The 23886-nt window shown below is 40.0% G+C and overlaps 1 protein-coding gene across 1 annotated transcript in view; it reads right to left on the bottom strand.

Moving 5' to 3' along the window:
* KIF26B (kinesin family member 26B) overlaps window positions 1–23886 on the bottom strand; it is a 295352-nt gene that overhangs the window by 97871 nt on the left and 173595 nt on the right. The window contains exon 5 of the mRNA XM_065631902.1: window positions 9697–9880. Coding sequence (XP_065487974.1) covers window positions 9697–9880 — 184 coding nt within the window. The remainder of the gene's footprint in view (window positions 1–9696; window positions 9881–23886) is intronic.

Raw genomic sequence — 23886 nt, 5'->3', positions numbered from 1 at the left:
CATCTGACCTGCCTAGATCAGAAGGATAGCGGTCAGTTCACTTAAGCTAGCAACATGAATTGTAGCCTAAGGAAGTGCAATAAGTGTGGCACTGAAGAAGTGAGGAAAAAGATGGTGAGATAATGACTTGGAGTATAAGTATACAGGCTTCTTGTAAAAGCACAAAAAAAGGATAAATGTCTCCAGAGAATTATTCCCCAAAACAGATTTGATTCCTAAAAGAAAAGGCAAAAAAGAGGGAGATGGTGTATGAGAAGAGATGTATCTAATGGTATTCTCAGTATTAAAATACAGCTCTTTCTCAGCTGAGCTGGTTATCTGTTTAAGTCAATGTTGTACCAGAGAAATGGGGTAAAGCTCAGACCTTTAGGATAATGGAAAGTAGAAAAACCTTGTAGCTGAATCAGAAGGCTCAGCCGAATCATCAGCCCATGATGTTACAGTAGAGCCTCCCACCCTGTCACCGTCCCACCTGCGCTGCTGAGCTCTGCTCCCGGAGATGTGTTGAGAGGAGTCAAACACAAAACAAAAAGACTGGGAGAAGAAGAGCTTTAGGAAGTTTTAAAGAAAAAAAAAAAGTAATAAGGCCTACAGCTGAGTGCTTAAAGTACAGCGCCTGCAATTTGCCTAAGATCTCAGAAAACTTACCATGATCTCAGGTTTAGCAAACTATTCAGCATTTAAATTCCTTCTTCAGCATTGTCTGGGAAACACCCTTGTAATTTTCAGCTTCTTTCATCTTGACTTTCCTGATTTATACTATCCTCTTCTTCATGGATTTAAAAATTAATTTAATGAGGTGAGAGGTGTGGGGGAGAGGGCAGGGAAAAAGGGGACATTTCCAACGGTACTACTGAAAGTCTTAGAAATGAAGTGGAAGTGATTAACTAGAACTATCCTAATGCCCCAAATACCAACCAGTAGTACAAGCAAAACTGAAAAGCAAAGGAAACAAAAATACAATGACTCGGAAAAAAACGTGGATTAAAAAAAAAAGAGGAGGAAATCAAAGTGTTAAAACCAATTAGTTTTATATTCTAGAAAAATCCAGTAATTTTCATTCAAATTTCATCGTCTTCAATGTTCAAAATATTTTAAAATGTGGCTGCTGTACAGACATGTAGTTTTCTTTTGATGCTCAGTGTTTACAGGAAAATTCATCAAAACAGAACAAGATAAACAATACAAAACTGGGTTTTACAGCTCTTTCCCTAGGTGAAATGCACTATAAAAGAAACACAGAAAGGACTGATTCTTCTAGCACAGAAATAAGAAATGTTACTGAAGTAAGGTACAGCCTTTTTCATACTTCGTCTGCCCATCTCAATTCCATCTGGAAATCTCCTCCATGCACCTCTTGAGCTCATCAGTACAATTTGTGAATACACATAGGAAGATGTAAGTAAGGGAAGGAAGAATACCATTTTTGGTATTCTTTGAGGCAAAAAAGGAATTTACTGAGCAAGAGTCTCTTATCCATATTTGCTATTACCAATAGTTGGTGCACAGATTAGTGTACAAGTCTTTCTCTAGGACATATGGAAAGAGATGCGTTTTTTCCAAAGCCAAGAGTTTAATTTAAGGGCTGTAAGTTACTCTCTAGATAAACTTCACTGTTTTGATACCAGTGAAAAGGAAGATATCTACTATTAGTTTGAAAGATGGCTTTATTTTATGGAAAATCAGCAGAGGCAAAGGAGTTAACAGAAGAGAAATAAGTATCGAGTTCGACCACACAGTGCCCAGATTGGTGGAACACTCCTAATGCCATACAGCAAAACTGCTCCATTTTGTGGAGTCAGATTAAGGACAGCAGTGGTATCCTGCCTTCAATTCTCCCATTTCAGATGCAAGCCTGTTCCTTGATGCCCACCTCCATTTACCTGCCTGCATCTGCAGTGCTCCAGGAAACCATGACGTGAGCATCCACTTGCCACAACCTCCTCTCTCTGGGCTCTGCTCCTTGCCAACTGACCTTAGAAATCCCATTTTCATGAATGACAGCTTGTCAGGCCAGGAACCGTGGAGCCACTTCCTAAGCTTTTGATAGCTTGCACGTGGGCCAAAATGGACCCGCTGCCCTTCAGCTGGTAGGGGCAAAACCTAATCTTCCCCTCCTGAAGGGCTTGGCTAGATTATATGGCAGAAATGCAGCCCTGGTACTCCACACAGATACGAGAGATCTTACGTAGTGTAAAGTTTAGGCAATGGGCCAGTTTTTCCCTTAGCAGACTTGGTTGATATGTGCTCCTAGCACCTACGAAGTAGCAGCTTCTGCACTTCACAGAGAGAAAGAACAGCAATTATGGCCATTCTCTAAATTGTGGAAACATGACTGCATAGAAATGTCTTTAAAATACATCTTTCTTTAAACCTCACAGCTAACCAAAATGCACTCTGCCAGACTGCAAGCATGCCTTGGTTGGTACTTGCACTTTCAGGACAAGCTTAGAGAAAGACAAATTAAATGTGCATAGAAAATATGACTGAGGGAGGTAAGAGATTGTTGTTTATAGCAATTCTTCCGATTTCTATTAATTTCACCTTTTTCTTAAAGCAGCTTGAGGTATTAAAACTCCCAGAAAAGCCAAAAGAACTAGCCAAAGAGTATGACAGCCTCTGTCAGGTCCAAACAGTACATTTGGTGAGGAAAATCTCAGGAAAATCTGAGAAACTCTGTCCAGAGGGCAAAAGGCCACCTGGATTTCATTCCAAGTGGAACTAACTATTTAATTTGTACAACAATCATGTTGACAACAAAGATGAACACATATGTCTCCTTTAAATGCCCCAAGGGATTGTCCTTCTTTTTTTCCCCATTTCAGTAACCATGGTAACTTTGGGCAAAACTAGCTTTCGCCTCAGAAATTGTTTTCTGTGATAAAGGGTTTTAAATCACATTTGTCATCTAACCGTTAACTTTTTCTCGGTATAAGCCTGAGTGATGAAAGAGAGACAACCTCTGCTTTACAAAGGAAAGAGAACCTTTTCTGATTCTCTCTGAAAAGCCTTCAGGATGGATGGCAGTGAAGTAAAATACAGAACATATTTTGTAAGTTGTGCTCGGTTTTTTACTGACCTTGACACAAGTTTTCATAAACACCTGTTTAATGTACGCCATAATGTTGCCAAAAAAATCCTCAAATCTACCAATCAGCTAGTCAAAATGCAATTTCTGAGAGTAGAAAGAGGGGTTTCCTGTGTCTTCTGGATGTGCAATTTTGTTCCCTTCAAATCAACTTTGCAAATTGCGTAAGTCTAAAAGTGTCTCTCTACTTTCCACTGCACTGATACAAAGGTTTACACAGCTATTGAAAACATATTTTGACAAAGACTGTTCAAATCATGATTCATACAGGCTATAGCCAATAGAATACTTACTCATTATTAACACATGTATTGCACTGTTATGTCTTGGATTAAAGCCTGTCAAGGCCAGTGCAATAATCATAGATTCATAGAATACCGGGTTGGAAGGGGCCACAAGGATCATCTGTTCCAGCCTTCCTTGGCAAAGCACAGTCCAGACAAGACGGCCCAGCACCCTGTCCAGCTGAATCTTAAAAGTGTCCAGTGTTTGGGAATCCACCACTTCCCCAGGGAGATTATTCCAATGGCTGGTTGTTCCCATCATGAACAATTTCTCTCTTGTGTCCGATCAGAATCTCCCTGGGAGTAACTTGTACCCATTACCCCTCATCTTTCCCATGTGACTCCTTGTAAAAAGGGAGTCTTCATCTTTGCAGCCAACCTTTAAATACTGAAACAGCCCTACTAAGTGAAAAGCCCAATAAACCATTTTAAGGCAGTGGATAGCTGAAACATTAGAAGTTTGCAAACCCAAAGCATCAGCATACCCTTCCGTTCCTCCCCAGAAGATAATTCCAAGTCTACTCAGAAACCTGAACCGCTTGGGCAGTAGGGCCTTCTTCACTGTTACTTTTGGCAGGGGTACATATAAAGAAGAAATAGCACAAGTGGAGAAGCAAGGACCGAAAGAACAATGGGAAAAAAAAAAAAAATTAACAAACCCTGGTACTGTAAGACAAAGAAATTCCCTTAAACTGAGGAATGAATGAGACACTTAAGTCCTAGCTGAAAGGACCTAGTGGAGTAAGAAGGAAAATTGCATTTGCTTGCTTCTCCCTGACAGCATTCAAGATTTTGTATTTCCTTGTACAAGAACTGGATTGCACTAATAACATTGGATCCATTTCCTTCATAATCTCTTTCCCTATCTGGAAAAAACTCTGCAAAGCACTACATCTTAACTAGCCACTTGGATTAAAAGGACACTAATATGTTATATGATCAATATACAAAGCGGGATGCCATGACATAAGACCATCTTTTGATTTTTAACAATGATACTACTGCTGCATTTTTTAGGACAAAGAAATAAGACTCTGCCCGTTAATCAGAGGTATTCTGCCTTTTGGACCTCCCACCTCCAAAGAGACAAGGAGTATCACACTTCTCCCCATACAAATGTGCTCTCCCTCACCGAACGAGATACTCACCAGCTTGCCTTTATGGTAGGAACATTCACTGGGGCTCGGGGAAGTGGGTATCAGCTCCCAGTGACATTCACAAAAAGTAAAAGGAATAACGCAGCTGAGTGCCTCTGAAAATCCTCTTCTGTTTTGGTGGAGGCACTTTCAGGTCAGACAAGATCTCTATGGTTCTTCCAGATAGCTTTAATGCAAATGAATGTGAGGAAAAGGTAAGCTGCAGACTAATGTAAAGCGAACAGTAGATTTTAGGCTTATTTTAATCAAATATTGTGCTTTAATGGAAGACTAAATTCTTACAGCCAGGCACTGAAAAATTATTTTTAACTGAACCTTCTTTAGGATGTGACACAGACCCTTAGGAGAAAAGTGTATGACTCAGGAGTGTCTATCACCATCAATCTCCTACCAGCATTTTGTGGACATCCCTGGTATTTGGCCACAGCTCAGCTCATAGCCCTTCCCAGCCAGGCTCTGTGCTCAGCCCCTGCATCTCTCACTCACTAGACTCTCAAAAACCCCTTTCTGTGCTGCCTCTTACCCAGCCCTGCACACTTGGAAAGGGCTCCTCAGAAGCATCTGCAGTCTAACCTATTACTCTCCCTTCAAAGATTTTAATAATCTGCTCTTCTACAACACCTACCAAAGCTTGACAAGGGGTATCTAATATTAGACTGCTGATGGGTTGAGGACACTGCTATCAAGATGACCGATAATACCTCATTGTTTCTTTTTGCTTCCCGTGTCTCTGTCTGTCTGGTCTTCCTCCTTACACTGACAGAAACAGCTGTGGTTTTTTTATCTGAATGTATACATAATTTAGTAAAATGGGTCTAGGCTCTGCAAACAGGAGACCTGGTGTTACAGAAAAATAAAAAGCAAATACAGTATCAGGAATTACAGTCCATTTTTCTAATAGGTTGAAATGACTACCCAGAGAAGGTTCAATGAGGACTTGTTTTTGCCTGGTAGGAGCCTTTTGCATAGGGATGATTTTAATGCATAAGCATTGCTGGTTTATTTTAAGATTAACAAGTATCAACAAACAACAATTCACACACACACAAAAAAAATATATATAAGAAAAAGTAATCTAATCTCTGCCGAAACATAACAAATACCTCTCAGTGACAGAGTTTTATAAGACTATACTCAGAAAAATAACAAATGAAGAGAGACCACATCCATTCATCCTAAACCCTGTACCACCTGAAAACAACCTATTTATTAAGGCTGCCAGAAAATTTTTCATTCAAGCTGTTTTTCATGCATAATGTGGGATTCAGCAAAACAATATCTTTCACAGAAAGAACATTTCAGATTTTCAACAAATGTATTGGTTTAGTTTGGTTTTCTTTGACAGAAAATGTAAAGGGAGGGACAGGGGGAAGAAGGAGGGAAGCAGTTTGGGGAGCAAATCTGAGCAAACCTCACAAGAATGCCCTTGAAGTAGTTAACCTGAGTGCAGGCATGTAATAATTCATTATTTCTACATGGAATGCCTTTTTGCTTTGTTACTTGGCTCATTTACAGAAAGGACATAACAGAGTTAAGGAGTATGTTTCAGAAAATGACAGGACTTGGGGAAACTGTGCATATAGTCAGCCAGGACAGTGGCACTCTCTCTGTGTGTAAACCCAGGGAAAGCACTCTGCCACTTTCAGAATACAATGATTCAGAGATAGCAGAGAGAGAAGAAAAAGTGAGTGATGCTCAAGCTCCAGCAGTTTATGGAGCAGGACTGTTGCTCAGCCCAAAAGAAAACTCTGCTCTCAAGAAACAGCTGTGAAGACACCACACTACCTCTCCCCTCTGCCAGCAAATGCAAACTCGAAGCACATGTGTATGTTATGACCCATACAAGCACCACTGTTAATATATTTGCAAAATGGTCACAACCCTTTTGTTTTCACAGAGAACTTTTGGGAAGAGTGCAACAAAGAATATGATCCTTTCATACTTTATTTCACTTTGACACTGCTGTATTTCTGCTAGGGTCAATAGTGTGTCTAACATCAAAGTAAAATGGTAATTATGCAGTCCCAACATTTCATTATTAATATCATCTTACTCCTTCTGTGAAGCTGAACTTTAGCTTTCAAATAATACTACTTCCAAATTCCAGGCTGGTACAGTTTGATTTGCAAGGCCTTTTGTAAGAAAAGGTGTGAAGCATGCAACCTGAATATATACTCTCTAATTCTCTTTGTCAGTTTAGACTCTTCAGTTATACCCATATCCATACTAAGCTGCTAATTAACTTTTAAATACGTTGCTGATAGGCAATTCTTCCTAGCTTAACTCACAAAAATTATATGCCTGCATATGACAGCTGAGAAACTTTACAATTTTAAATAAATCATTGCCATAAACTTTGCAACAAGAAGTAGAATCTTTGAAATTTCTGGTAGAAGTGAAAATATAAAATGGCAACTGTTCGGTGGCAAGTTCTTTTTAGAAAACTGTGAAATGACATCTAACCCCAAAGTCAAAGCCTTGAAGTACCTGCTTCCTGTCCTGCAGTGTCTCAGGTACCCACGTACCCTGGCAAACTAACAGCTCTCAGGCTGCCACCAAGCCAGCAACATCCTGTGTCTGTGCCAGGGCTCCCAGCCCTACAGCGAAGCGCCCAATTTTCAGGCAGCCCATCCCAGGACAGCTGTGTGCAGCTGTCCCCGGGGCTCTCAGAAATCCAGAGTCCTTGGCATCAGCCAACCTCCCAGTCCGGGTGAACCAGGCTTTCCAGTAACAAACTGCCATGTTGGAAATCACCCAGCACACTGAAACCCAAAGTGAAAAAGAGTTTTATGGCACTGGGATTGCTGGTAAAATGCTATTTAAACACAAACCAGAAAAAACCCTAAGTGACTGAAAGGAACGTTTAGCTTCCCCGAACCTGCTTCCTCCACATGGGTCCACATTTCATACATTTATACCTTTACAGAAAACACTATATGAGAGAAAATGCTAAGAAAAGTAACGCAGTTTTTAGCATGCTCCTATCAAAACATATGCCAAACAAACTTAACAGAACATATATAAATAACAACAATAAAAATTAAAAGTAAACCAGCTGGTAATTCCATTACTTTGTCTGAAGTTTTCTCAGTCTGATAGATAAATTACATTGTTGTCCTGCAATTATTTCCTTATTATGTCTCACACCTATTTCTGACATATTCAAATTAAAATTGTGCTACAGAGGTAAACTGATGGGAAACGTTGATGAAAGTACACGAGCTTCAGGTCATAATTATAAGGTGATTCCTCAAAGAAACCAAAGAGGTGAAAAATGCAACTGAATTCCAGAAACTGCAGGCTAGACATATTTTTGCTAAAGGAAATGTAGAAAAAAAAACCCATTTTGACTATATGAATTAACCTAATTTGCTTTACTACTTTGGAGAAGCATGTGTTAAAAGATTTTTTTAAAAACCTCTTAGCTTTTTCTTATATACTCTGATAGGTAAGGGATAGTAAGTCTAAATTGAAAAGAAATATCCTCCATCAGCTGGACTGCAAAATTTCAGCTCTTCTTACACAGCTGGAAAGCCTGGAGCCTGTTTTGCTACATGGCGTTGATGAAGAAGCAAATCATACATCTGTTTGCGCATGTCTCAAAACTGTTTCCCAAGCCCTATCCACTGGAAACCAATGATTAGAGGAGCAAGAAGGGCTCAGAGCAAGCTTGCAGTGTTTGGACAGAGGTATGTTTGTGTCTCTATGTGTACAGACTCTTTTATTGAGAAAGGTGAAAACCAACGGTCAGGAAAAGTGCTCACACACTTCAACAAGGCAAATTAGTTCCTTTTTCATGATCACACCGTTCATTATGTCTCAATGGATTTTTTTTTCCCAGATATAACCTGTCCCAAGCACAGAAAAGTAAGAATCCTGAAAGGATGGCTTCTATTGTAAATATTTTCCATAGCAGCTTCTTATAACATTGAACTGGTTCAAGTTTACTGCTCCTCCCACTAAAGTCAGAGTATGCATCACTGCTAACTTTTATAAGATCATGACAGATCTGTACATTTCTTGCCACCTACCAGGCCACAAGAAAGAAAGGGAGCCCTACGTGGAGAAAATTCCTTTTCAAACAGGCATTAAACCATCCAAGAAAGTAATAGCATTGTTCCTTGAAAACAAACAAACACACACAAAAACAAACAAACAAAAAACCAAAACCGATCAAACCTGGAATCGCACAATATTAAGAAAGTAAGTATCCAAAGTCAGCAATAAAAATTCTGAAGCCCATCCTATGCTCAGCACTCTTAGATCATACATTACAATTTCTCTTTTAAACACACAGGTTTTCACCAAATTCATTGTCACTGTTTAGTATTCAATGAATATGGAAAAGCCACACACACAGATGCTCGCATAAGAAACTACCTTGATTAAAGCAAACTGCTGTCCTCAGCAAGTGCACACATGTATTCCCAGATGTAATATGCCAGACTCTCCATTTGTGACAGGGAAAAAAGAAGGGCCACTCAGACAAACAACAATGCAACAGCAAACTATATAGGCACCTCTTCCATTGCCTCAACCATTTTCCAGTATAAGTATGCACCTAAACAGCATTTTAAGAGGGTATGATTATGGTGAATGGGAGGAAATAACATGACAGAAGGAAAAAGGAGCAATTCACCATTATCAGCACAGGCTTTGCTCAGGTACATGGCCCAGCCTTGTCCTGACTATACTGGAAGAAAGCCAGGAAACATGAGCCAGAAGCAAATTACAGTGTGTCCAGCCAAGACACCAGTCTGGACAGCAAGGGGATCAGGAACCCAGAATATGCCACAGCGAGCAACCGCTACACAGTTTAAAGACAGCCCCAGAGGCCAACTGCTCCAGAAACCCCAGCAGAACCGACATTGTCACCGCCTAGTAGCACAATGGTCCTAGTGCAGGGGCATTTAGTGCAGCTGGGCCTTGCAATGTATTACTGCTGCACAATTAGGCCTGGGAGTCTTCATGTCAACTTCAACTTCATTAGACGTTCGCTTGCATTAAGTAACTTACATTGTTAGACCTTTGTACACGTGCTCAAGGACCAATTGCAGTAAAGCCAACCAAGAAAAGACATGGTTTTCCAATTCCCTTAATATTTTGCATGAGGAGAAAATATTCTCTTGAAGAAAACAAGTGTTTTAGTGATACTCGCAAGGCCTACCTTGCCCAAACCAGGGGTGTCTTTCACTTTGCTGACTGCCCTCAACAAACATGGTGGAGCAGGGGGTGGAGAAGTCTGAAGGATACTGCTGAAGCTGGTAGAGAAGAGAGGAGATTCAGGAACAGATGATGCAGAAGGCCTGTGCTTCTTCTTTTTGGAAGACAGGTTCAATTTCTGAGCAGCTCTGTGGGAAAAATGACAAGAGTAAGCTAAAACAACCCCAAACTCATCAACACAAGCAGCCAAGAATAAATCAAGGTGTTTATCAGGTTACTGTTTCTGTAGGATCTCGGTTTTGATCTCATTGATCTCAACAGTTTTATAATTTTTGTTCTTCACTCATTATTACTAGTTTAATGCTACTGACTTCACAAAGTTGTCCCAAATTCACACAGCCTGCATTAAGCAGGGTCACAATCAGGCCTCTCTCACTATCTCATCTGTTGAAACAATTCAGCCTGCAAGAAAGTTCCAAAACTTCCAGTTAAATCAATGAGCTATACAGCAATTTCTGTTCTAAAATTAAGTTCAGTCACCGAATGGTTCACACAGAATTGTGTCTCATTCATAAGTCTCTGATTAGAAAATGAATACTTGTGCAATGTTTGGGTGTAAGCAGCCACTGTTGAGTTAATTAGTATTAAATGTGAATTAGGTGAGGTGTAAGAAGCCATGCACTAGCTGTTTTAAATTTTTATCACCTCTTAGAACATAATCCAAATGGTGACCAATGAAAATATTGCTGTTTGCAATGAGATGGAGACAATCATACCAACTACAGCTGCATTAACCATTAGGCAGAGAAAACAATGAAGACTGTTTTAATACTACAGGATTCTTAGACAAGATTGCTGAAGTTTGTATAGACTTCGATTAAAAAGCTAAGCTTTTCTGGAACAGAAACATCAAGTACTTTTGTTTTGCATAATGTTTTATTTTGAGAGACAATTCAACATTCAGCCTTTGTTGCATCTGTTTTGTTCCAACCCTTGTGCATTCTGCACTGCCGAGGGATAACATTAATATTAACCATGCTGTCCCACAGTTTCCGTTTTGTAAAATGAGCAGGTCAACTGGAGCACCATCTCAAAGGAGAGATATATATAACAATTCATGAGGCTACTTTAATGTTATTTGCTTTGACAGAAAAATTGTGACTTAAGATAGGTATATAAGTAGTCTGTGCTGATAGTAGCTCTTCTTACTTTGCTGAGTGTCACAGTTAAGACCACTAATTCTAAACCCTCCTAAGTTTTAGGAAGCTTTAGCTCCATTACACTGATATTAGTATATATGATCCAACGCTGAACTTATAAAAGTGGTTACATTATTTTATCCCAAGTAGTCAGGGAAAAAAGACTAAACATATATATACGCTCACACACTCATTTCAGTACGCAAGTGCCTTGTGTTTGTATCAGATGTCTCATACACATGAACAAATTACTGCCGGGCATGAAGCTGCCATACATCAGCTGGTCATGTGCATACTGTGTGCACCACCAGTATGTATTCTTTTAGTGTATGGCAAGTTCAAAGCAGTTCCAGATAGATTAGTTTTTAATAAAAGAAAAACACTAGGAGATTTTAATTGACCAGACACAGAATTATAACTCAGAAGTTTCTGTACCACTTCTTCGTCCTTCACCTTCCTTCTGGCCTAAAGACTGCAGTTCCTAACCTGGTTCCTTCCTTTAAGAGTCTTTCTTTTTCACAGAAAACATAATCAAAATGTGTTGATCAAAACCAAAGCAAAAAGCATCAATTTTTCCTTTTCCTAGCAATATTTCAATGGTTTGAGAGGATTCAATGATTTCAGCTTCTACACTGTCCATCACCAATACTTTTATGTTGTCCCTGCTGAATCAAGATTTTCTGTACGTCTTAGCTTTACTATGAAGTGATTTTAAACAAAATCTTATACTATGTGCAACAATGGAAAATATAACTGTTGGCAAACATACTGAAAAATTTACTCTGGTGCTCAAGCTCAGTCTTAAATATTGGCAACGGTTCCACCCACTCTGCTCATACATCTGGTCTCATTGACTCACCTCAGGTGAAAATACGTTTCCTAAAAGCCATTTTCAAAGTTGCCTGACAGAGCCATTACCCCTCTTGCCACTAAATGCTTCTTCAGCATTTGCTGCTCCTTTTACAAAGCTGATAGCGTAATACAAACGACTTCTCGATCCAACCAAACCCATAGCTGGCATTTTCGTAAGGGAAAAAACATTGTCAGAAGTACCTGGCCTTTTCAAAACCTTGGAACTATAGTTTGACAGTTACAACCTTTGAGATTGCATTCAGATAGAAGAACCTGCATTTTCCTTTATATTTTAGGCCTGCAACTGGCAAAATATATGAAAAAGCAATGAACTATTTCTCACAGCTTCATGGGGTTTTCTGTTTTTCCCCAAGGAGAGAAAAATCAATGCATGGCAGGCTAGAAAATCATTTACAAACCCTGTCAGACTTGACTGAATTTTGAAGGGGACCAAAAAGGCAATAAGCCTCAGGTAATTCCCAGAGCATTTAACTGAGAAGAGAAGGATATTTTAACCAGATGTAGGCTTCAATATGACACAACCATGTACAGTGTGGCTTGCTTGTGAGAAGGATTTGTGTAAAATAATTCCACTTGGGTGGCTAGCATTGCTCTGATGATGCCAGCTGATACTGATTTGGCCCTGTGATCTAGCACAGGAGTTTAGAAATTCTCACATTTTACTTTTCAAGGCAATTCAGAGGCCTGGCTCTCCCCCGCAGACTCTGGACAGACAGAATTCTTGGGCAAAGCACCAGGCTGGACCTTGGGACACCTGATGCCACTGCAGCACACAGCCTGCCCAGCCCAGCCAGCAGCTGTTTAGACTCTGCTCCTCGTACAGGAGCCAGCTAATTTGTTTTCATTTAATATCTAGTATAATGAGACTCTGATTTCCACATGAGACTATGCATGCTACTGCAGTAATGGGAATGGTGATGACGGCAACATGGCTTTATATATTGACAAAAAGCTGATCATGCTCCACGTTACATCCACCTCACTTGAGCCAAGTGGTATCAGCTATGAACTGTGCCAGGGTTCACTGTGGGCTCCAGTGCAAATCAGTGCAGTGTAAACCACTTCCCTGCTGTGGAAGGGATTGTGTCCACAGAGACACACAAGGAACTTGATCCCAATTAAATTTCTGAAGTGTGTAATTTAGACTGTATTAGAACACTGTGTGGACACACTCATCAGTACAGAATGAACTTTAATGCCATTTTACTGAATTACCTTCCAAAATAATGCAGATTTACTCCAGTTTAGCAAATAGACTTTGGATTCACACCTTCAGTTAATTTGGATTCTTTTTTCCTGAGAATCCTAATGTAAACAAGCAGCTGGAGACATTTTGAAAGCTTACAATATTTGTGACAGAGGAAATAATCACAAGATTAAGATTTGAGGTTGCAGAAGTGGTGTTAGAAAGCTGACAGAAGTTCAATCCAAATAAAGCTGATGGACTGCTGGCAGGAAAGGATTGCTTTAACTGTCTACCTGATCCAGAGCAAAGACTGGGGCCATTTCTTGAAAACATATTCTCCAGTTTTTGCTTTTTAAAATACAAGCTTATTAAGGTATATCTTTGGGCAGTCAGAATGCTTTTCACCTCCTGCCTATGTAGAGATGGCGATAAATTTTTTCCCTTAAAACTCCATGGGCAGGCTGGGATTTTCAAACACATTCATTGCAGAGCTGACTCCCCTACACTGGAAGCCAACTCATGACTGACAGGAACTTTCTGAAAGCTGAAGATCCTCTGTGGGATTCATTGAAGAAATGGAAGTAAACCAGCTTAGAGGTAATTCTAAGACATGAAGGGGTAAAGTATGCTCTTTGAAAACTTGTCTAGGGAGACGAATGAACAGAAATGGATTAAATAATCCGTTTTTAACAAAGAACAAAGGCACTGCTAGGGGTGATGCAAAGATCTCTGCTAAGAAAGATATTCACACTGCTTATGAGCAATGTAAGAATGAAGTTGATGAAACACTTTAGACAAAATAAAAGGCATTATGGAAAGCTCTGTAAATACCTTGGCTTGGAGAACTCACTGTGTAATGGTTACAGTACAACATACAAAAGGAAACACTACGGAAGGAACAGTTAGGAAATTCATGGTTTCCAGATTAACTTTGGCTGCTCACAAAAAGCAGCTTTGGAAACTGAGGACAAACCGATACATCCGCTTGTTACTAAGCAACAGCCAAGGAGAGGGGAAAAAACAAAACGAAACAAACAAACCCAAACAAGCAAACAACAACCACCAAAACCAAAAAACAAACAGTGGACTAGGACCTCATTTGGCATAAATTCATATAAGATCATGAACCTCAGTAAGCCTGGCTATGCCAACTCATGCCATATTTTCTTCCTCTCACTTAAGTAAGAAAGCAGATACTGCCAATAATATTGAAGGGACACCTATTTAACTTGATAAAAGAAATTATTTTTTCACTAACACATCATTCAGGGCAAAATTAAAAGTGCAGGACTAGCTGTCAAAGTAGAGGTCAGTAAGACCAGCAGATTCATAAGATGCAGAAGGAGATAAGACATTTAAGTGACTAATTAAAATATTATTCACACTTGTGTCAGCAAGGATCATCACTGGATAAGTAACACTGACTCTCACACTTCACTACCTTGCACACCCCTTTGCCACTGACATATGGAAGAAGTTTCCTTCAGTGCATATCTCTGGATAATTACTCATTACTGGAGTTTCATATTCCACTATGATGCATCCAGTACTTATCACCCTTGGAAACAGAATTCCAGATCATAGGGGCCAGTGAGCCAGCGTATCAGTTTCTGTGTCAAAATAAAAACTGAAAATGTGCTCACTTTCATATCACATTTTCCACAGAGGAAATGAATCTCAAGCTATGGAGGCTAAATAGTCATGTATCAGCTAACTTTAATGTAAATATTTGCAATTTTCATTAAAACTAAAAATCTAATTTTCTTCTTCATTTGGAGGCATACATTTCATTTTATAAGACAAACAGTCTCTACTGGGCGCACCATTCAAGGAGTAAGGTATGAACTTTATATGTGCAAGGATGGCTTACTAGAGGATGTGCTGGTTTGACAAGCCCAAAGGAGATTAATGGTCTTACCTTGTAATTCAAACACTATATTTAATTATCCAAAACTACCTTACCTGCTATATCTTAGTGCTGGGTTGGAAAACAGATGGAAGTTTAGTTTGGAAATCCATCTCCTGAACTAATTCCCAAAGCATATTTGTGCAGACGTATCACTAGTTATAAAATACATTTGTGACCAACTGTGGCAGTTACCCAGCGTGAAACACTCGTATCCTACGGTCTCAGTTTGGGCACCTAAAAGTGAAAGATGCCATTCTCCAGCCCCTTGCTCAACACAAAAGCCCTACCAATTTTTTTTATTATTATTTTTATTTTTCCAAACTCTTTCCATAGTGCTTCCTGTAGAAAGAGTAAAAATCTTGACTGTCACCTACTAAGTAAAACGTAATCTGCATAGTATTGTAGTTAACTGATGGAATGTGAAATAAAAATATACTGGAAGCCTGCCATTAATGTTTATTATTTCCAACTGAAATGTTTGCAAATATGGGTTCGTGGTATATTTTTTGTTCCAGATAAGTGTGTTTATATAAAGTGAGTCATCATATCATATAGGTCCTCATGTAGCTGTAAGGTAAGAACCAACGGGATACAGCAAAATTACAACCATGCAGGCTTTTTTCCATGGGAAAAGCTAGCCTTGATTTTCAGTTACACAGGGTCACTCAACACTTGCTTTTTCTCCAGGGTCTTCAGTCACTGAATTATATCAGTTAGTGCTGCCTATCCAAACTGGATGCAGGGAACTAAATGGGACATTCACATTTTCTAATTACAGGGATCTAACGTAGCTTCTCTGAACTGTCACCCAAAGTGATTCTGTTTCTCCCAAACACCTGTATAGGTGGCACAGGCCCCATACTTGTCACTGTCCTGTTTGCATACTTCCTTTCCCTCACTTCTTTCCTCACATTTATTTTGGCTCAGCTGCTACTGCTTTAACCTCCTGAACTGGCTTGTGCCAAAGGGGTGCTCTAAATCATATTTATCTGACATGGCTAACATGCCTGAATTGCTGTGGCAAGCACCTTCCCTGACCTTAAAATCTGAGGTATGTGGTACTAAATGTGGTTTCACGCAAAATCTCATCTTTCTATTTGGAGGGCAAAGATCTGGCTGGGAGCCATGGCTTCCATTGTGCCATGTCTTTCTTTGCATCCTCTAAAGCAAAGAGAAGAGAGATGCTTCACAGGGTGTTTATCCAACAAGGGAACATCTGTGTGCTGCTGCAAGGGGCCAGGTTCCCTCCCCACTACCTGCTGCAAACCAGGGGTACCACCTGAGAAGCCTCCTCCACGAACAGAGCAAAAATGACCTCCAAGGGCTTTTCCTCATACCTCTGCATGGAACTGTTTTTCTCATCCAAAGCGAAGCCAAAAAAAAAAAGACAAGAGCAAGCAATCTTGAAGTTGGCTTGCCATGTCCCTTCCCAGCCCACATTCCCTGCCTTCCAACAGGACTTACGAGCTACAAACAAGAATCAGGGCAACTTCACTCCACTTACATTCTCTGTGTGGCCAAACCCAGGGCTGTGGTATTGCAGCCTAGTAGGACATGTAAAGAATGAAATAAGAATCCTCAGAGGAACATTTCCTGGATTTGTAGTTCCAGTAAGATTCTTAGTATTTCTGTTTAATTATTTTACAATGCCTTTAAAATCTGGAGATAATTTGAGCTCTCTGCTTATGTTGTGGAAGGTATAATAAACATCTCTCTAATGCCCAGTAAACGCTTGCCCCTTATTGTTCTCTTTATTTTTATGTATGCATTCAATTTCATAGCAACAATAAAGCTGTCCCAGGCTGTAGTCTTTCACTTCTTGGGCGGTTAATTCAGATGTTTTGGCCACAGTGCCTTCATGACTATGCTCTCCCCTGGAACTGTATTGTAACTGTCAAGAAACTCATTATTTTTAACTTAGTTAATTCTAACACAAAGTCAAAATAGGGCTTCAAATGTTGCTCAGGACAGGTCTTAAAAAACCCGAGGCTTCTTGCACCCAGGCAATCTTAACAAAATTAACAGCTCAGATCTGTTCTTACATCAAGTCGAAATTTGTGTAAATTCACTGGCACCAGAGCTGCTAAGTTGCCCCAAAATGAAGATGAAGAATGTGCTTGAAGACCAACAGCTTAACGAGAAGCTCAAAGTCCCCCACACATACATATTGCAGGACAGAGGACTCAATTCTACACAGTTGTTACTTGGGTGAAACTTCCAGTCTTAGACAAGGATCTGACAAGACAAGAAACAAACCACTTCTCATGTCATGACTGTTTGATCCACAAGATTCTCTTCACCAGGTATCACTGTATTCTAGTAAAGATCTTTTCACCTAACCTAAAAGTTCCTGAAAACCCCTGATTCAGTGACAGACGGCCTTCTGTCTTTGGCAACAGGATCATTAATTAGCTCTCATGCATGGAGGTAATGTTCACATTTGGAATTTCTACAAGAAATCATAACCTTGTCCTTCAATAGTACCCATCAAGAAAACTACATCTTGAGTCAACAGCTTGATCCATTTAGCTAGAGAAATATCATTTCTCCTTTATTTCCTTTCCATTCCTTTTTCTCTTCATTCTCTTCTCCTGTTAGTACAGGCATTACTGATCCAGGCCACCACATACACTATAAAAATGACCAGATTCACCTTACCTGCTGTGTTATTGACAAAAGACACATATAATCAACCTGCATTTTCAGAGAAAAGAGTGATTTTGGTTACCAGCAAGAGGACTCAACTCCAAGAAAATGTTCAGCATTCAAACACAGAAGATAAACCACTAGACAATCTTTTAAAGAGTGAGTATGGTTTCTTTTTATTATTAATCTAGTTTATTTTTCTATCTGAAAAATACTTTTATAAAAAACGGTCATTGGACAGATGATAGTGCTCACAGCGTTATCCTGTTCTTGGAAAGCTCTAAGGGGAGCTGGATATGTGTCATTGAATGCTTAATGCATGAAGGAAGCCGAACAATTATAAACCATAAATATCAAATAAAATCAGATGTTTAGTACCAGTTTGATATGGAAAGAAAACAAGCTACATTTATTATAACTCAAATGAATTCAAATGTAAGCCCTTACCAATCACTGCATGGTTACTTGGCAATGCATCTTCCAGTCCCATGGGATAATTGCATAGGCGGGAGACTGACAACCATAGACCAGAGTAGCCTTAATTTAAATTGCACGGAGCTGGGGGCAAGAGTGCTAGTATCTTTCAAGGCAAGTACAGAAACAAGCTCTGTCCAGCTCAAGCTTTGGGTCATAAGAAATATTGCCTGTATAGACTAAAGATTTAGATCTTAAGACGCCAGCATTGCCATTAAGTAATAAGAATGGTGACATGCACTGTTTTATATTTGTACTGTTGTGTAAAATAAAAAGCACATGCAGATCTGTTAGTCTTCAAGTGTTAGCTGGAAAATATTAGGGGCGTACATGTACAGTTACAGTGTCTTCTCCTGAAAGTCCCACCAGGGATGGTTGCCAAACAGATTTTCCCCATGTCTGAGACAACCTAGCAAACTTCAAACCATGGGACAGGACTCCTGGTTAGCCAGACCACAGCTGACTCTCCTCATGAGTAAGAAGTAATGACAGTTATGACAACTCAAAAACGTGACTAACAGATTTGCAATGAGTAACCCACAAACCGCTGGCCATTTAATAACAGTCCTTAAAATCACATAAAGCAATTTCTTTAACTGTAAGTTTTATGGAGCTTATACGATTACAGTCATTCTATTACCTTGGATGCTAAAGCCTGACCACACACTGTGTGGAAATCTCTGTCCCATTCAGCAAAAACCTCTCACAACACCAGGAGGAAAAGCAGCCAGCACACAGATTCACAGTCCATTCTGTCATTGTTTAACTTTCCAGTTGGCAGAACAATTAAACATGTATAAAAAGACCAAAAGGTAGATAAGCTTTACAGGGTTTTTTGCCTCATCAATATTTTTGGAGGCCTGCACATTTAAAATAACACCAGCATACAAATGGTAAACTATTCTGACAACACAGATGCACTGAATTTCAATGCACTTAAGCCCAGGTTTGACAAGCAACCTCCTGTCATAGTCAAAAATATCTCCTCTAAGAGTTCCTGTAAGTCTTGCCTTTAACTTATTTAAGGCACCACCATGAGATAGTGGTAATTCTTTGAGATAAGTTGGTTTTGACTACTGGAGACTATCATCATTACTATGTTAAGGTCCAAGACTGAGGTCCTCCTCTTAAAAAACTGTACACATGCCAAAATCAGTCACAGAATCACAGAATGGTTGGGGTTGGAAGGGACCTCTGGAGATCATCTAGTCCAACCACCTGCTAAAGCAGGTTCACCTGGAGCAGATTGCACAGGAATGTGTCCAGGCGGGTTTTGAATGTTTCCAGAGAAGGAGACTCCACAACCTCTCTGGGCAGCCTGTTCCAGTGCTCTGGCATCCTCATATTCAACAGAACCTCCTATGCTTCAGCCTGTGCCCGTTGCCCTTCATCCTATCACTGGGCACCACTGAAAGGAGTCTGGTCCCATCCTCTCAACACCCACATTTGAGATATTTATAAACATTGATGAGATCCCCTCTCAGCCTTCTCTTCTCCAGGCTGAACAGACCCAGCTCTCTCAGTCTCTCCTCACAAGAAAGATGTTCCAGGCCCCTAATCATCTTTGTAGCCCTCTGCTGGACTCCCTCCAGTCGTTCCTTATGCTTCTTAAACTGGGGAGCCCAGAACTGGATGCGGTACTCCAGATGTGGCCTCACCAGGGCAGAGTAGAGGGGGAGGATAACCTCCCTCGACCTGCTGGTCACACTCTTCTTAATGCACCCCAGGTATCATTGGCCTTCTTGCCACAAGAGCACATTGTTGGCTCATGGTCAATCTGTTGTCGACCAGAACTCCCAAGTCCTTCTCTGCAGTGCTGCTTTCCAGCAGGTCTGTCCCTAACCTGTACTGGTGCCTGGCGTTATTCCTTCCCAGGTGCAGGACCCTACACTTGCCCTTGCTGAACTCCATTAGATTCTTCTCTGCCCAGTCCTCCAGCCTGTCCAGGTGTCACTGAATGGCAGCACAGCCTTCCGGTGTGTCAGCCCTTCCTCCCAGTTTGGTATCATCAGCAAACTTGCTGAGGGTGCACTCAGTCCAGCCCCAGCAGCTTATAAGCAAAACAAACAAAACAAAAATGTAGGATCCTACCTTCACAGATATGCTGAAGCACGAAGAAATTCATGGACAGTGACAAATAGTAATTTATTCTAGATCCCCTCAGCAGATTCACGCAAATAGTTACGGTCGTTTTGGAGGTGCCTAACAGCATCACCCTGGTACGTACAAGGAGGGTACGAAGATGACAGAGTGTGGCATTGCAAACTGGGGCATGGAAGGAGAACAAGAGCTAATGGGCCTATCTTGAAATGAGAAGTATGGGCAGGGTATAAGGAAGCTGAGCAAGGTTGTGCAGTCTTTGTCCTTGAGGAGTTTTAAGACCGAAATGGATAAAGATATGGGCAACCTGTCTGACCTCAGAGCTGAGCCTGCTTTGACCAGGGGGCTGGGACAAGAAACGTCTTGAGGTCCCTTTCCAGCCTCTGTGATCCAATGATGCTGTGAAAGAAAGGTTAATACAATTCTGAGAGCAATAAAAATATTATATTTTATTTTTTCTTTCAAAATAGCTTCTCTGAAAAGTTTCAACAAAATCACTTAGCATCAATCTCAGCAATTTATTCACTCCAAAATGAAAGTTTTCATTTTTAGAACATCAATTTAAATGTAATTGAAGCAAATGTCAAACTTTCATTTCAAATGGAAAAAGTTAATAACCACTTCTTTTCTAAGGGTGTAACCAAAACACATTAAAAATTTTCTTGATTCTTGTTTACTTTCTGGAAGGATAAAAACTAAATCAGCAGAAGCTGATGAAGTAATTTAATTTGAACGAAATCTACATTTCTTGCTGGGGAAAAAATTGACAAAAATTTCACCCAAGTCACCTTCAATATTTTGTAGCAAGACCTTCTACCTCTATTTACTGAAGATTCAGGAAGCAATTCTACACGATCCTAAATGTCCTCATATTCTGCCATTTGCAGGGGAAGTCCTACGTGCCCAGCCTTTTGCAGGAATGCTCAGCATTCTGCTGGCTCAGACCCCACCTCCTTTGGGACCTGACCTTAATATTAAACTGACTTTAATCATACTGCAAAATGAACTATTACGAAAAATATGAAACTGGAAAACACTATTACATTTGGTAATTACTGTTATTTTTCAAATAAACCTTTTGTTCGTGTTTTTTACATTTCCAGTAAAGTGAAATAAAAAACAACATGAAATTAAATACACCAAACAAAGTAGTATTACATTGCCAGAAAGAAGTGAACTGTACAGATGTATGGCACAGGCACCAAAAAGCAGAAATTATGAGATATAGAGTTTAATCTGCAGTATTCTGCTTATTACTTGTACAAATTTCAATGAAGGCAAATTAATTTTCAGATCCGAGTGCACTTCTCAGACATGTGTTTTCGTTTATTAGCAAAGTAAATTTTTGAAAATACCTCTAATATTGAAAGAATAAGTTATTTACAATGGCTCAAAATTTTATGCCAAAAGCGTTGCTCTAAATGAATTCTGTCACATATAAAAAAGACAGAGAAAAGTATTTGCTGTTTGATTTCACTTGGACCTCGACCTCTTTTGTGATTTGTTGATAATACCCATATTCACACTCCTATTCCACTTGAATAAAGTGCCAGTGACTCATGGTCAATACTGGTAAAATACAGCTGAGTCTGATGAATGCAAGGGTTGGGAAATCAGGGAATTAGCAACGGTCTTGTCTGCTCTTCCAGACTGCCGAAGGGACTACAGTCTCCAAGTCCCATGAGTCCATGGTAGGTAGATGATCTCCAGAGGTCCCTTCCAACACAAACCATGCTGTGATTAGGTATGACAAATACAAGCAGCAATATTAGGCAGAAAAATCTCTTCCTTCTTAAAATGTATAGAAACATAATCCTCCTCTTTACCATCTGCAGGCCAGAATATTGCTGTGTGCTCTAAGGACAGCTAGGCATGAACATTTCACTTGGTGTATTCAGAATGAAAGCTCATTTCACAAGCGAGGAGATTCAGCTGTAACTCTGAGCTCTCCTCTTGCCACCCTATTGTCTTTCTCCACCATTCTCTAGTCAAGGGTTAGAAGCACGATAAACTGTCTCGTCCTTGTATTTTGTAAGACAAACCATGCTCAATAAAGACCTCAAACTTTCCCAGCAATGTCTGCATGTGAAGCTTTTCTTCCTAGACAGCTGGCTTACTGAAAGCCAAGTCAGCTCCCTCAGCACTGGGATCTTCTGCTTCCTCCCTCTCCAACAACCCATAGGGTCCTGATCCACAGCACCAAGTGCTTGATGCAATCCTTTCAAAAGGCACCTCCTCTATGTTACAGCATCTTGGTACAAAGCATGTTTTCCTAAAAATCCTGGTCCTCATCATCAAAGCAAACAATAGGTTAAAGATTACCTCTACAACAACTCAGAGAATACTTGAAAAAATAGGAACAAAATTACTCTTCCAAGGCACCTCTCAGTAATGCAGCTCTATGACACAAGAGATCAGACCGCTGCCTTGTCTTCATTAGAGCAGAATCACTTCTCTATGCAGTTCATTCTTTGATGAGAAGGTCCAGAAAACTGGTTCATCTGCCACCTTAATGATAAATATCCCATACTCAGGAAACCAGAACATTAAGCTAGAAATCTTATGGACTGCGTTTACTGTTGGACTTGGAAAATACTTCCAGTAGTTCTTTCTCAGCTACCTCAGAAATTCTTACTGTTGCCAAAGTACACCTACAATACATTTTATCTTGCTCTCCCATTTGCTATATATATGAAAAGCTTATGAACACCAGAAGTAAGATGCAGGACAGCCTGTAGTCACCTCCTGCCATCTCTCTTCTCTGTAACAAACAGCTGCAACTTGGCCCCTAAGACAAAAATTATATTTCTTCCTATTTTTCTTTTATATGAGACAGAGGACAGGAGAAGAACTAGAGAAAGATAGCACCTCGGACAAACTCACCACTGTGATACCCTATAAATGTGCAGAAAACAGTATCTCTGTAATATCAAAGACAAAACCACTTAAGCTGAATTTCTGAAAATCAGTCATGTGCTGTGGCTTCTCCTGTTAGTGAGCACACAGCTGGACATTGGCGAGGCATCCTGCTAAAGGCGGTTGATCAAATACTATAGCTTAACTGGACACTGTTGTCAAGTGCTGTGTAACAGAATGAGAGACGACTCCAAATTTCACAGATGCCTTTGTGCACTACTGCAGCACATTCATAGCAAAACCTTGGTCATACCAGGAATGGCATGGACTATCTCAGATTAGAGAAATACAAGAGTAGGTCAGCAAACAGCTTATGCATCACAGCAGTTCATACAGACAACGGATGGCATCCAAGGGAAAGTCACATTGTCGTTTACTGTGCTTCCATACCACACAGAGGCCTATGGTTTTGTTGTATCCAACTTTTTTCGAGTTCAATGAAAAAGTTGTTTACTGATCAAATACTTCTTACGCATCCCATTATAGGGTAGATGACATTGCAACATATTATTGAGAAACTCACCACCAAATAGGTTATGATTCAAATACCTTAGATGGTTTTACACAGCTACCTCAAAAAAAATCAGTCCAATTTCGCACAATTTATGTTACTGTTGATCTTTAAAACTGAAGAATTCTCTTTCTTCCTTCTTATAAGACACACATGAATAAAATCTTCTTCCAGAATTCTCCATCTTCTGAGCTCAGGTTGCCTCCTCTTTCCATAGACAGAGCTTTATAGTCAAAATTCTTTCATTGTGGTTTATCTTTTCAGGACATTTTTTCAGAATAAGCGCTTTACAGAAGACAGCCTAGAGTATATGCTGCCTAGAGTAATAAAAGGAATGAGTTTGGCCCTCAGGAAGGGCCTCAAAACCCATCAGCTGATAG

Source organism: Caloenas nicobarica, chromosome 3 (assembly GCF_036013445.1).
Source record: "Caloenas nicobarica isolate bCalNic1 chromosome 3, bCalNic1.hap1, whole genome shotgun sequence".
NCBI lineage: Eukaryota > Metazoa > Chordata > Aves > Columbiformes > Columbidae > Caloenas > Caloenas nicobarica.
This window is presented reverse-complemented; position numbering and strand designations above follow the sequence as displayed.